General features: G+C 42.2%; 1 protein-coding gene across 1 annotated transcript in view; it reads left to right on the top strand.

Moving 5' to 3' along the window:
• The window catches only part of Brwd1 (bromodomain and WD repeat domain containing 1), a 94,955-nt gene that overhangs the window by 55,564 nt on the left and 26,088 nt on the right, over window positions 1–13,303 (top strand). The window contains exons 23-31 of the mRNA XM_052741297.1: window positions 1,299–1,488; window positions 3,466–3,591; window positions 3,681–3,788; window positions 4,307–4,431; window positions 5,221–5,303; window positions 8,452–8,563; window positions 9,428–9,489; window positions 11,752–11,907; window positions 12,098–12,218. Coding sequence (XP_052597257.1) covers window positions 1,299–1,488; window positions 3,466–3,591; window positions 3,681–3,788; window positions 4,307–4,431; window positions 5,221–5,303; window positions 8,452–8,563; window positions 9,428–9,489; window positions 11,752–11,907; window positions 12,098–12,218 — 1,083 coding nt within the window. The remainder of the gene's footprint in view (window positions 1–1,298; window positions 1,489–3,465; window positions 3,592–3,680; window positions 3,789–4,306; window positions 4,432–5,220; window positions 5,304–8,451; window positions 8,564–9,427; window positions 9,490–11,751; window positions 11,908–12,097; window positions 12,219–13,303) is intronic.

Here is a 13,303-nt window from a genome sequence, read left to right as displayed (position 1 = left end):
ATCTCATTACCAGATGGTTGTGAGCCACCATGTGGTTGCTGGGAATTGAACTCAGGACCTCTGGAAGAGCAGCCAGTGCTCTTAACCTCTGAGCTATCTCTCCAACCCTATTTTATTCTTTTAAGAATTTTCTTTGAGTTGTGGAGCATCCATGACATAAAAATATTTATAGCTGGGTGGTGGTAGCACAAGCCTTTAATCCCAGTACTTGGGAGGTAGAAACAGGTGGATCTCTGTGACTTTGAGGCCAGCCTGGCCTACAGAGCGAGATCCAGGACAGCCAGGACTACACAGAGAAACCCTGTCTCAAAAAACAAAACTGAGTATGTTGTGAAGCACTCGAGAGATGCAGCAAAGCCCTCACCCCTTGCTGTGTGGTGAAGCTTCACTGTGGGTTGAGAGCTTCTGTTACAGCCTCCTTTGCTCTGACTCACTAACCGTTGCCTCATTGCTAGCCTGTCAGGGGAGTCTATCTCTTTCTTTGTTTTTGTGATTGAGTTGCTTCCCTTGGGTTCACTTGATGTTTCCATTGGTGGTTTGTGCTGCAAGGTAGAGTTTATGAATCAGTACCCACCAGTATCTTGGAGGTGCTGGAGCTCTTAGGGTCCTCTGTAATGATTTTTAGTAACTGTGCTTTGCATTCTGAGGAAGTTATCACTTCATCGGTTCTCCTTTAGAGGGTACTTGACAAAAGAAAGAAAAGGACTGGAGATGTATCTCTGATGGTAAACTAATGTCTGGCACACCCAAGGCCATGGGTTCAATCCCCAGGTCCACAAAAAATAAGAAGCTCCTTCAGGAGTTAGCTTGGGTTGCTGTTAAACAACATTCCATGTGCTTTCCTTCTTCTCATTGTTGGTGAATGAATCCTTCTCCCCTCCCCTCCCCTCCCCTCCCCTCCCCTCCCCTCCCTTCCGTATGAGTGTTTTCCCTTAATGTATGTCTGTGTATTGTGTGTGTGTGTGTGTCTATTACCTAAGGAGGCCAGATGGCATTAGATCCCCTGGAACCAAAGTTCCTGACATTGTGAGCCACTATATAGGTGTTGGGAATTGAACCCTAGTCCTGAAGAGCATCTGGTGGAGCCGTTGCTTTAGCTCTGGTGAAGATTTCTTTGTCCATCTTTGTTGTGATATGTGGTCTGTTGGTCTTTGCTGGTAGTGTGAGCAGAATGTTCAAGTGAAACCTGGGCTTTTCATTTTCTTCTCTCCATGCTCTCTCCTCACTCCCTCGGTTCTACTGTAAACTGTTTGCTTACATTATGGTCCTGTGCAATTTAAAACCTTCTGTTCTTGCAGTGACTCTTCATCTCGATACTCTGATTGGACAGCTGACACAGGAATCAACTTGCAGCCTCCTTTAAGGATGTCCTGTCGCCGTCGAGTAACCCGATTCTGCAGTAGTTCAGAGGATGAGATGTCGACGGAGAACATATCTCCTCCAAAAAGAAGGCGGAAAAGAAAGAAAGAAAGCAAGCCTAGAAGGGAGGTAAGAAAAATAAACCTTTAAAAATAATGGGCCTCTGCTTTTAGGCAGTGGTGTTTCCGCATCTAGGTTTGTTTTGTTTCTTTTCTGTTTTTTTTTTTTTTTTGTTTGTTTGTTTGCATTTCTTGTCTCTGTTGGTGCTGGGATTGAACCCAGGCCCTCAAACTTCACACCGAGGTAAATTCTCTGCACTGATCTTCAGTGAAGCGTGTAATGGTGCACTAAGTACCCTCCCTGACTTTGCAGATTTCACCCTCTACAGAGTCTTGCTTGTTAAACTTTATAATCGTTTAACAGTTCTCCATTGCTATCCTTCTCCAGCCTGGCTCTTGTCTTTAGTTCAACTCTTCTTGCATTTTATTTTTGAAAACAAATATTTTTAAGGTTTTCCTTTTTTATAATTGTTGATGTCTTGTGTCTATTGCAAAGGAGTAAAGAGAAATGTGTTGGAAGAGGTAAGGTTTCCTTTGTTCTGAGCAGTGTTAATATGTAGCTTCGAGCTGAACTTGACTTTGCTACCAGGAATATAAACTCCAGAGGTTGTAGACATCTCCTGCCTCTTATTGTGTGGTGGTGGTGTTTGTTTTTTGTTTTTGTTTTCTTTTTTAGACTGTTTCTCTGTGTAGTCCTGGCTGGCCTCAGACTTAGAGATGTGCTTTCTATCTCTCGAGTGCTAAGATTAAAGGTGTGCGCCACCACTGCCTTCTGTCTTCATATTTTCTGTCTTCATATTTTCTTATGACTATAGTAATGTTTTATTCTTTTGTTTGTGCCTGGTAGGTACTGTCTTATGCCAATGTCATTATTAAAAGATGTCGATCTTTGTTTTTGTTTTCTCTTCCTGTGTAACACATTCCCTGTCACTTAGGTATAAGAATGGGTATTTCTCATTTCTTACTTTGGTGGGTCAGGAATGTAGGTTCTTCCTGAGTCATAGGTCTGTTAGCTGGGTACATCCAGGGCATCTTGGGGCTCCCCCTTTTGCCCAAGCTTGGTCATGTGGGTTTTTGTTTGTTTTTTCAAGACAGGGTTTCTCTGTAGCTTTGGCTGTTCTGGAACTCACTCTGTAGACCAGGCTGGCTTTGAACTCAGAGATCCTCTTGCCCCTGCCTCAAGACTGCTGGTATTAAAGGCATGTGCCACCACCACTCAGCTGGTCATATGGCTTTTAACTCTTTGTCCCATGTGCCTTTCCCTTCAGCTAGCTGCTTCAGTGTTCTTACAGCATGCTGTCTGACTTTCCCCAGAAACAGTGTGCAACAGTAAAGCAAGGGAAGTGCACCTTGATGCCTCTGTGGCCCAAGCCGCATGCAGTTGATTCATTGTACTTAGCAGAGTGAGTCACTGAGTCTCAGCCGAGCTCAGGAAGAGGAAAGAAGAAGTATGGAGAGCCTGCTTTGTTGAAAAAGCACCAGACTTGGAAACCTTACAAGAGGAGATGATCAATAGGGCTGGGGATCTTGTTCATTTGGTTTCTTGTTTACCTGGCATGCTTGAATCCCTAGTTGTATCTCTAGCACCCCCTAGGGCAGGCGTGATGTTAACATGTCTGTAACCCCCAGTACTCAGGAGGTGAAGGCAGGAAGATGAGAAGTATAAGATCACCCTTAGCTATGTACTGAGTTGGAGGCCAATTTGGGATACATAAAACCTATCTCAAAATACTAAAACACAAATGAGATTCCTAATTATTCAGAGTGGAGTCTCGAGTAGAAAAGCTTGTACCTAGAAGACCTCTAGTGGAATATAAGGGCATGGGGGAGGAGGGAGTCCTAGGCTGGGTTTAGGTAGCTCCATGGTGATTTTAAAAGCTATAGGTAAGTGGAGGATTAGAGCCAGGCACATTTAATAATTTTTAAAAGAGCAATATATTCTGTGTTGAACCAAAGAAAAGGACTCTGAATGGTAAAGTATTTGTTTTTCAATTAAGTAGTGTATGTTGCCCCCTTTCTAGCAAGTTTTATTGTCTTCTCTTGGCAGAGTTTGCGAAGGATGACTCCAGCAGAGCTTGCGAATATAGAACATTTGTATGAGTTTCACCCTCCTGTTTGGATAACTGACACTACACTTCGCAGGTCTCCTTTTGTTCCTCAGATGGGTGATGAGGTGAGAACAGAAACCTTGGGGAGTGTGCGTATGAAAGCGAAGCTCTTGCTGCTCAGTGGCTTACTAGTGAACAAACACTTAATTTGCAGGTGATCTACTTTCGTCAGGGTCATGAAGCTTACATTGAAGCTGTCAGAAGAAATAACATTTATGAACTGAACCCTAATAAGGAGCCATGGAGAAAAATGGATCTCAGGGTAGGTCAATGTTGGAGTCTAGTGCATAGTTACAGTAGAACGTGGAGGAGACAGATCCACGGTTCAGTGGGTGAGAGAGTTCACTGCAAGCTCGAGCATCTAAGTTTGGTCCCCATGTCCCATATGCTGGGATGAGAGAACCCACTCATGTACATACTGCTTTGACCTTGACATGGGTGCCATGGCACATGCATGTACACAAACACACAGTAAATGCAAAAGAAAGTGACATGTGTAGGTGAAGAAAATGTGAGATTATTAACTGGTTATCTTGTGCTGATCCCGAGCCACACCAAAATTCCTTAGATTTCTAGTGAGTACACTGACTGCGGCGTCTGTGAGATGTCTGTCCTCTGGAGTGTGGGAAGGGTGATTGCAGTCAGTGGCAGATTACACTGACGTTTCTGGGCCTCAGATTCGGTGCTGGCTGCTCTAGCAGTCGGACATGGAGAATTACAGTAGTGCTCAATTGAAGTTAACAAATAAAAATAAAATTTCTAAATAAATGTCTGTTACAGGATCAAGAATTGGTCAAAATAGTTGGAATAAGATACGAGGTTGGACCACCTACACTCTGTTGCCTCAAACTAGCATTTATAGATCCAGCAACTGGCAGACTTACAGATAAATCTTTCTCCATTAGGTATGTATTTTATTATATTTCTGTGGAATTACTTAGGTGCAGATTTTTACATCTTGCTGATCAGTAGGCCTTCCCCTGTAGCTTCATCATGCATCTTAAGCCCTGTGGACAGGTCTGCCAGGAAGCAGTTAGGCAAGGGAGTCTGCTGCTTGGATGGCTTTGATGATGTCACACAGGCAGAGGATTGGAGCCTCTGGGAGAGATTTGTTACATGGGAGTATTCGATGTGCAATTCAAGTTGAGTGCAAACTGCACTTGTGCTGTTTGGAGACAGAAAAAGAAGACAGGGTCCTCACTAAACCTGGACCTCACCATTTCGTTAGGCTGGCCAGTCAGGGCCCTCTAGGAACCATTGTGTCTCTGCCTTCCCAGCGTTTGGATTAGAGGCACATGACACCCCTGGCTTATGTGTGGATACTGGCAGTCAGAACTCAGGTCCTTACAGTGCCCTGAAAGTACTTTTACTAACGGAGCCATCTCTAGTCCCCTTTTACCTTCTATAAATAAGATGGCTCAGCTGGAAAGTCGTGAGTTCCACCATGCTGGGCAGAAAGAGACAGGTGGACGCGTTGGTGCTCACTGGTCAGTGAGTCCAACCTGCTTGGTGAGCTGCAGACCAGTGACAGAGCCTGTCAGAAGAGTAGGTGGGTGGCATTTGGACAACATTCAAGGTTGTCCTCTGCACTCTACCCTTGTGTGCATGTGGACACAGGAGCTTGAAATGACAGAATGCCTGTGCCTTTTGAGCATCGTTGCTTTCCACTGAGGTGATTTTTAATTTTCTTTTAGATATCATGATATGCCAGATGTTATCGATTTTCTTGTGTTACGTCAATTTTATGATGAAGCAAGACAGAGAAACTGGCAGCCTTGTAAGTCTGTCCTTATTGAATTGTATATAGTCTTAAAAACCATTGAACTGCTCTTTGTAGCACTTATAATTATGGTTATACAAACAATCCCTAGACGCATAAGTGACTTTTAAATATATTGGCTTAGTATTTGTGCTAATTAGTACCTATTCCATGTAGACTTTTTAGCCCTACAGTATTGCTTCTGCTTATGGTGTGCATGTTTGGAAATCACAGATTTGTGGGTTTGGTTTTTTGTTGTTGTTGTTCCTTTTTTTAAAGATTTATTTATTATGTATACCGTGTTCTGCCTGCACATATGCCTGTAGGCCAGAAGAGGGCACCAGATCTCATTATAGATGGTTGTGAGCCACCATGTGGTTGCTGGGAATTGAATTCAGGACCTCTGGAAGAACAGCCAGTGCTCTTAACCTGTGAGCCGTCTCTCCAGCCCCACTTCACAATTCTTAACAGTAGCAAAATTACAGTTACGAAGTAACACCAAAAATAATTTTATGGTTGGGATTCAACACAACATGAGGAACTGTGTTTTAAAGGGTCACATCATTAGGAAGGTTGAGAACCACTGATTTAAAACAATCTCATGGTTAAAAATAATTACAGGCCTGGGAATTGGTTGTGCACGCTTTTAATACCATTGCTCTGGAGACAGAGGCAAACAGATCTCTGAGTTCATGGCCAGACTGGTCTCCAGAGTGAGTTCTTCGACGTCCAGACCTACACAGAAAACCTGTCTCAAAAAACATAGGAAAAAAATGTGTGCCGCAGTACTGTTTTAGTTCTGAAAACAAAGTGAAGTGACACTTTTTTTTTTTTTTTTTTTTTTGGTTTTTCGAGACAGGGTTTCTCTGTGTAGCTTTGCACCCTTCCTGGGACTCACTTGGTAGCCCAGGCTGGCCTCGAACTCACAGAGATCCGCCTGGCTCTGCCTCCCGAGTGCTGGGATTAAAGGCGTGCGCCACCACCGCCCGGCGAAGTGACACTTCTTGAGGAAACTTTAGAAATAGATAGGCTGGAAAGATGGCTCATTAAGGATACTTATTCCTTTGGAAGAGGAACAGAGTTCAGTTCTAAGCACCCATGTCAGGCAGCTCATAACTGCCTGCACTTCTGTCTCCGAGGGATTTGATGCCCTTCTTTCCACCGGGCATGGGGTTGAGTGTCGGTGCTCCCCACCCAACCCCTTAAAAAAATGTGGAAAACAAGAAGAAATAGAAGCATTTGGATGAGCAAGATGGCTGAGTGGATAAAGGTGCTCCCTCTGTATTGTAGTGTGACAGCTAGAGGCCAGTCCTGGGAGAGAGTGACTCCTGGAAATTGTCCTCTGACCCCCACTTGGGACACCCTGCCCCCAACACACACATATACAGTAGTAATGAAAATTTAAAAATCTTCAAAACTTCTCACGAACTGTAGACCGACGGCTGTGGAGCCTGCACGGGACCAGACTAGGCCCTCTGCATACAGGAGACAGTTATGTAGCTTAGACTGTTTGAGGGGCCCCTGGCAGTGGGATCAGGATCTGTCCCTGGTGAATGAGCTGGCTTTTTGGAGCCCATTACCTGTGGTCGGACTCCTTGCTCATCCTTGGGAGCAAGGCCTTGGTCTTACCTCAACTGAATGTACCAGGCTCTGCTGACACCCCCTGGGAGGCCTTAGCCTTTGGGAAGAGTGGATGGGGGGGAGTGGGGGGAGGAATGAGGGGGATCTGTGGTTGGTATGTAAACTGAATAAAAATTTCTCAAATAAAAAAGAATTCTCTGTACATTTTGCTCACTTTTCTGTAAAATTAATAAATTTTATTAAAACAAAAAAAATCTTTCAAAACTCATTTTATTGTTTGTTTTCCTTTGTAATCTACTGGTTTTGTTTTGCAGTCCATGTGTATAGAGCAAGTTGATTGATCTCATTCAATCAACTGTTCCATTATCCTATTATTTATTTTAAAAAGTTATTTTTTGAGACAGGCTCTCACTGTGGCCCCTGGCTGGCCTGGAATACTGTAGACCAGGAACTCACAGAAGGGTCAGATAGATGGATGCTGTGTGATTGAGAAAATGCTGTATGTACAAAGCATAGACGAAATGGCTAGTATCCACTGAAGTCAAGTCAGATTGCACGGTTGTTGTACGATACGTTTAAATCCTTATAGTCTAGAACCACTACTGCAAGTTAAAATTTTAATATTTAGTAACTGTGTGTGTGGGTGAGGGGGTCATGCTAGGCCACAGACCCATTCTACCCTTGGACTGATTTGTAGAGGAGCCCTCTGCAAAAGCCCTTTACAAGCCGGGCGGTGGTGGCGCACGCCTTTAATCCCAGCACTCGGGAGGCAGAGCCAGGCGGATCTCTGTGAGTTCGAGGCCAGCCTGGGCTGCCAAGTGAGTCCCAGGAAAGGCGCAAAACTACACAGAGAAACCCTGTCTCGAAAAACCAAAAAAAAAAAAAAAGCCCTTTACAAAGATCTGCTTTTTCCTATTGAATTATTGTAAGACAGTAGGATTGATTAGTGACTATGTAGTTCTTTTAAATAATACATTTTTAATGCTTTTAAGTATTTTCAGACCTAACATTTAACTTTTTCTTTTAAAATTTATTTATTTTGTCATTTAAGCATGCATGTGTTGGTGAGAGCATACCACGAGCCTTATGTGAAGGTCAGAACTTTTGGAAGGCTGTGCTCTTCCTTCTGTCCTAAGGGTCCCTGGAGATTGAACTCAAGCAGGCAATTAGGCGTGGTGGCAAGTGCCTTTATCCACTAACCCACTTCACTGGCCCCAGACCCTGTTGCTCATGTGACTTTTAAAGACTTAGAACACACTTTTATGTTGTTATATTTTGTAGTAACAACTGTGATCATAAGACTAATCATAGATGGTATAATTTTACTGCAAATTTTTTGACTATTTCATACATTTCTCAAGAGTATTTTAGTTTCATACAGTAGAGAACTAGTTGCTCTCTTTCCTTACATGTTGGTTGAGCACAGGGCCTTAGGACCCACTGTGATATACCCACAATCCTGAGGATTTTGAATTTTCTCAAACTTGGTGCTTGATCTCTGTTCTTTGTATTATGTATTTCATAGGTAAAAGATACACATAATGTTAGCAAATGCATACCTCAGACTCGATCATTTCTCTTATAGGTGACAGATTTCGATCTATTATTGATGATGCTTGGTGGTTTGGAACTGTATTGAGTCAAGAGCCATATCAACCACAGTATCCTGACAGCCATTTCCAGTGTTATGTTGTTAGGTTTGTATACAGAGAGAAATTGTTTACTGTTTCAGATCACCATGTGACGAACATGATTTAAGTCCAGTGACCTCTGTAATGTCTCTGAGACCTGAAACCCACCTGTTGTTTGCTCCTGTCTAATATTCCTGAGTCACAGCTCAGCATTGATACTGTGTCATTAGTATTTAGAAAAACCTTCACCTTTCCCACTAGCTGGCTCTGGGGTAATAAAATCTACAGTCAGGCTGTCTGTGTGTTCTCCCCTCATTCTGAGGACAGGTTGCATAGCAGTTCTGATGTTTGCATAAACCTTACAATTTCATTTTGTTTTTTTAAATTATTTATTTTGATGTATGTGGGTATTTTGCTGGCATGCATTATACACATGCCTGGTACCCCCTTGGAGGCCAGAAGAGGGCATCAGCTTCTTTGAAATTGGAGTGGCCCATAGTGGTGAGCTGCCCTGTGGGAGCTGGGAATCGAGCCTTCGTCCTTGAAGAGGAGCCAGTGTCTCTAACCACTGAGCCATCCTGTCAGCCCCTTGCCTAAGCTTTTGCACTCTCTTTTTGTTTTTTGTTTGTTTTCTTATTTTTTTTTGTGTTTTGATAGAGGGTCTGTTTATGTTGTCCTAGCTATCCTGGAACTTGGTATTAGATCAGACTGGTCCTTGAACTTGAGATCTGCCTGCCTCTGCCTCCTAAGTGCTGGGATTAAATGTGTGTGTCACCACTACCTTGCCTTTCTCAGTTTTTTAATGTTAATGTTGGAGATGTAATTCCTGCAGTGAGGCTAATTTTCATATTTCTTTTGTAATGTCTTGCTATTCTGTACAGTTTGTTTTTGGGAAAAGTTAACTAGTGCTTCTTGTTCTTCGTTAAACAGGTGGGACAATACTGAAACTGAAAAACTTAGCCCATGGGACATGGAACCAATTCCTGACAATGGTATATATTTATCATAAGTTTTGGAAATATTGGTCTTCCCAGGTTTCTCTCTTGCTTACGTATATAGTAGGACATGTTTGTGTTTGTTGATAAATGTCCTGAAGTTACCACAGTCTCAGAGCTTTGCTAGAACAAAGTAGTTTGATACCGGTTTGTCCTGTTGGAGGTCTTGGAGTCCGTATTTATTGTAGGTGTCTTAGCAGCTCAGCTCTCACACATGGCCCACTTTTGTCCTGCTCACCCACAGAAGGAGCAGATGCACTGCCTGCCCCTCGCTGCTGTCTCTGTGGTTGTTTGAAATGCCGTCCCTTCTCCAGCACTGGCAGTTTTGCTGCTGCTTGTGTGAGGACCTGGTGTTACCTGGCACTCTGGTCAGGTTTGCTGATGTTTCCTGTCCCTACGTTTGGCCATCTTGAAGGCTGTATTGAAGTGTTCCTTCCCTGCTCTGCTTCAGGAGCAGTGCAGAATAGCTGCTGTTGACATTTTTTCACTACTTTATCATTAATAATTGCATAGCTTAAAAAAGATACCTGTCTTTCCAAAACCTCACCATTTTTAATAATGTGAAATCGCCAGTAACTGGCTTCCTTTTGCTATTCTTTTGAGTTTAGTAACTTACAGTGGTGTCTACTGGTCAGAAGGGACATTGTGCTATATGTAAAGTTGGCAAGAAGTAAGCCGTGTCTTCTCCAGCTGATCAGTCTCCTGATCAGCTCGGTCCCTCTTACCCTGGTGGCTCCTTTACAAAGGAGAAGCTTAAAGCTAAAGACTTATCTAACTTGTCTAAAGTTGTACATGCTAGAGTTTAGAGTTGAATTTTAAATCTGTGGCCAGCCTTTCTCCCCTCCCCTCCCGTCCCACTGGAATAGTACCCTAAGTATAGTACCCTAAAAAACATGATGTATGCCCTGTCTGTCCTAGAACCTACTATGTATACCAGGCTGGTCTTGAACTCTGAGGTTCTTCCCGCTTCTGTCTCCTGAGGGCTGGGATTAAAGGCATATATATCATACCACATCTGGCTGGATGGTACTTCTTAGTCTGTGTTTTCAAACTCATACTAATGAGAATAAATATTTTGGATTCTCATATTCTGTCTTGTCCCACCCCACCTTCAGTCTCTATCCCATTGATGTGCTTCTCTCACATAAAGGAATCAGCCCTTTATGCTGCAGGGATTATTTTATCCATTTTTGTCGTGTGTGTGTGTGTGTGTGTGTGTGTGTGTGTGTGTGTGTGTGTGTGTGTGTGTGTGTGTGTGTTATGTAGCCCAGGCTGGTCTAGAAGTTGCTCTGTGTTTGTGATGGCCTCTGGCTTCTGACCTCTTGCTTCCCCTCATGAATGCTGGCATTAGAGGTGCACATCATCACACCTGGCATTATGAGGTGCTGGGGATAAAACCCAGAGCTTCCTGTATGCTGAGTGGGCTCTACCAATTGGGCTGTGCACGTGGACCCCCCCCCAAAAAAAAAAAATCATGGTTTGAGCTTTTAAAAATCACTTTTTGGACTTTAAATTATCTGTTGCAATTTGCTTTCAGAAACTTCTGGGTCAAGATTACCTTGTTAGGCTTTTTCTTTTTTTAAAAAAAATTTTTAATTTTTTTATTTTCTTTTATTTTTTTATTTCCTGGACAGCCCTGGCTGTGCTGGAACTTGCTCTGTAGACCAGACTGGCCTTGAACTCAGAGATCTGCCTGCTCTCACCTCCTGAGCACTAGGATTAAAGGTGCATGCCACCACCCCCTGGTTCAGTTTTTGGTTTTGTTTCTTTAAAGATTTATTTATTTATTGTGTATACAGTGATCTGCCTGTATGTATGCCCACATGGCTGAAAAGGGCAGCAGGTCTCAGTATTGATGGTTGTGAGCCACCATGTGATTGCTGGGAATTGAACCCAGAACCTCTGGAAGAGCAGCCAGTGCTCTTAACTGCTGAGCCATCTCTCTAGCCCCAGGTTTTTTTTTTTTGTTGTTGTTGTTTTTAAAAGTGGTACCTGGAACTTTATATTTTGAAAGAATAGACTGAAGCCATGAAGATGATCTCTGTTCAGACTTTATCAAGATCATAATTTGTTCTTACATCTCAGTTCCAACAATTTTGTAGTCTAGTGAATAACTTAGAATGTTGAAAAGTTGAGATCTTTTTGTTCCTGTAGAGATAGATAGGATCTTTTTCAGTTGAACTTGTGTATGTACATTACATGTTAGAGGTTGATTTCCCCCCCTCTTTCCTTTAATTTTTTCTAAAATGGAATTCATAGTTGATCCACCAGAAGAGTTGGGAGCAAGTATCTCCGTCACTTCAGATGAGCTAGAGAAATTGCTCTACAAGCCACAGGAAGGTGAATGGGGCCAGAAATCAAGAGATGAGGAGTGTGAACGCATCATCAGTGGCATAGATCAACTTTTAAACCTCGGTGAGTTTCATTTTTAAGTTTCCCATAAAGAACTTCAAATGTATAATTTAGGTTCTGTTCTTAGCATTTAGTTCCTCTTGGTTTGTCATGTTAAATGGAGCATTCTCTTAGGAATGATTTTCTAGTTAAATATCACCTGTAGGTAATGAGCTTACTGTTTCAAAGCTTACAATTCGGTCTTCTCTTACAGATATAGCTGCAGCTTTTGCAGGCCCGGTGGATCTGTGTACATATCCAAAGTACTGCACAGTGGTGGCTTATCCAACTGACCTTTACACGATTCGAATGAGACTTGTCAATCGATTTTACAGGTTGGTCGAGCACCCCTTTCAGAATACTGTGAAGAACTTAGCCCATAGTAACCAGCCTAAGTGAGAGGTGCAGGTTGCTGATGGTTGCTACATGAGATTTGGGTGCTGGAGAACGTGACTTCTTGTTTGGTGCTTGTTATATGTCTTTGGGTAGATGTTGGGTAGTCAGGCATGAGGTGATATACCAAGCTCTGTGTGTGTGTGTGTATTAGAAATTATGTTAACTAGATACCGGTTTTTTATTTGTGTGACAAACACTTTTTAAATGCATGAGTTACGGAACTATTTTTTTCTAAGCTTCATTTTTATTTTATTCATGTGTCTGTGTGTATATGCCTGCCTGTGTGTCCATGTGTATGCAGGTTTCCTTGGAGGTCAGAAGGAGGGAGTTTCATCTCCTGGAGCTGTACTTAAAGGTGGTTGTTTCCAGATGTGGATGCTGGAATTGAATTCTAGTCCTCTGCAAGAGCAGCAAGTGCTCTTAACTGTTGAACTTTCTCTTTAGTCCAATTACAACTTCATTAATAATTATGAACTAAAAGTTATAAAAGCTTACAAAACAGTATAATCTATTTTTATGATAATGTAGGTAGAGATTTAGGTACATACTGCTGTGTGGTATGAAGCCTGCATTGGAAAAAAAGGAAAGTGATCTTGAATTTTGCTCCCTTTTCTTGAAGTTAACAACTGCTACATTTAAAAGTAAATTTCATGAGTTAGTAATTGGATTTGTTCTTCTGAGGAAAACTTATTTCCCAGGGATATCAACTTTCTGTTGTTGGCTTTTAGATCATTGTTAATTTTATAATCACTTCTTAGTAATTATTTTTATAGTAATTGATGGTATTTAACTTTTTATAATCCCATTGATGAAATTGTTGTTGAACATAATTACTATTCCACAATTACAGTGTATATATCTAGTCATATGTGTTTGAACTAGAAACCAATTTGTAATGAAACTGACTCAAAGTTGATACACTACACATTTTTTTTAGTGTGTATGGGTCGGCGGTCGGTGGTGTGGTCTGTACTGTTGCACATGTGTCCTGTCCCTTGATACTCAGTCGCTTATAGATCTAGAT

The sequence above is a fragment of the Peromyscus californicus genome, unplaced genomic scaffold, assembly GCF_007827085.1.
Source record: "Peromyscus californicus insignis strain IS unplaced genomic scaffold, ASM782708v3 Scaffold_16__1_contigs__length_79575227, whole genome shotgun sequence".
Lineage (NCBI taxonomy): Eukaryota > Metazoa > Chordata > Mammalia > Rodentia > Cricetidae > Peromyscus > Peromyscus californicus.
The sequence above is the reverse complement of the archived record's forward strand: the minus strand, read 5'-3'. Positions and strand labels throughout refer to the sequence as shown.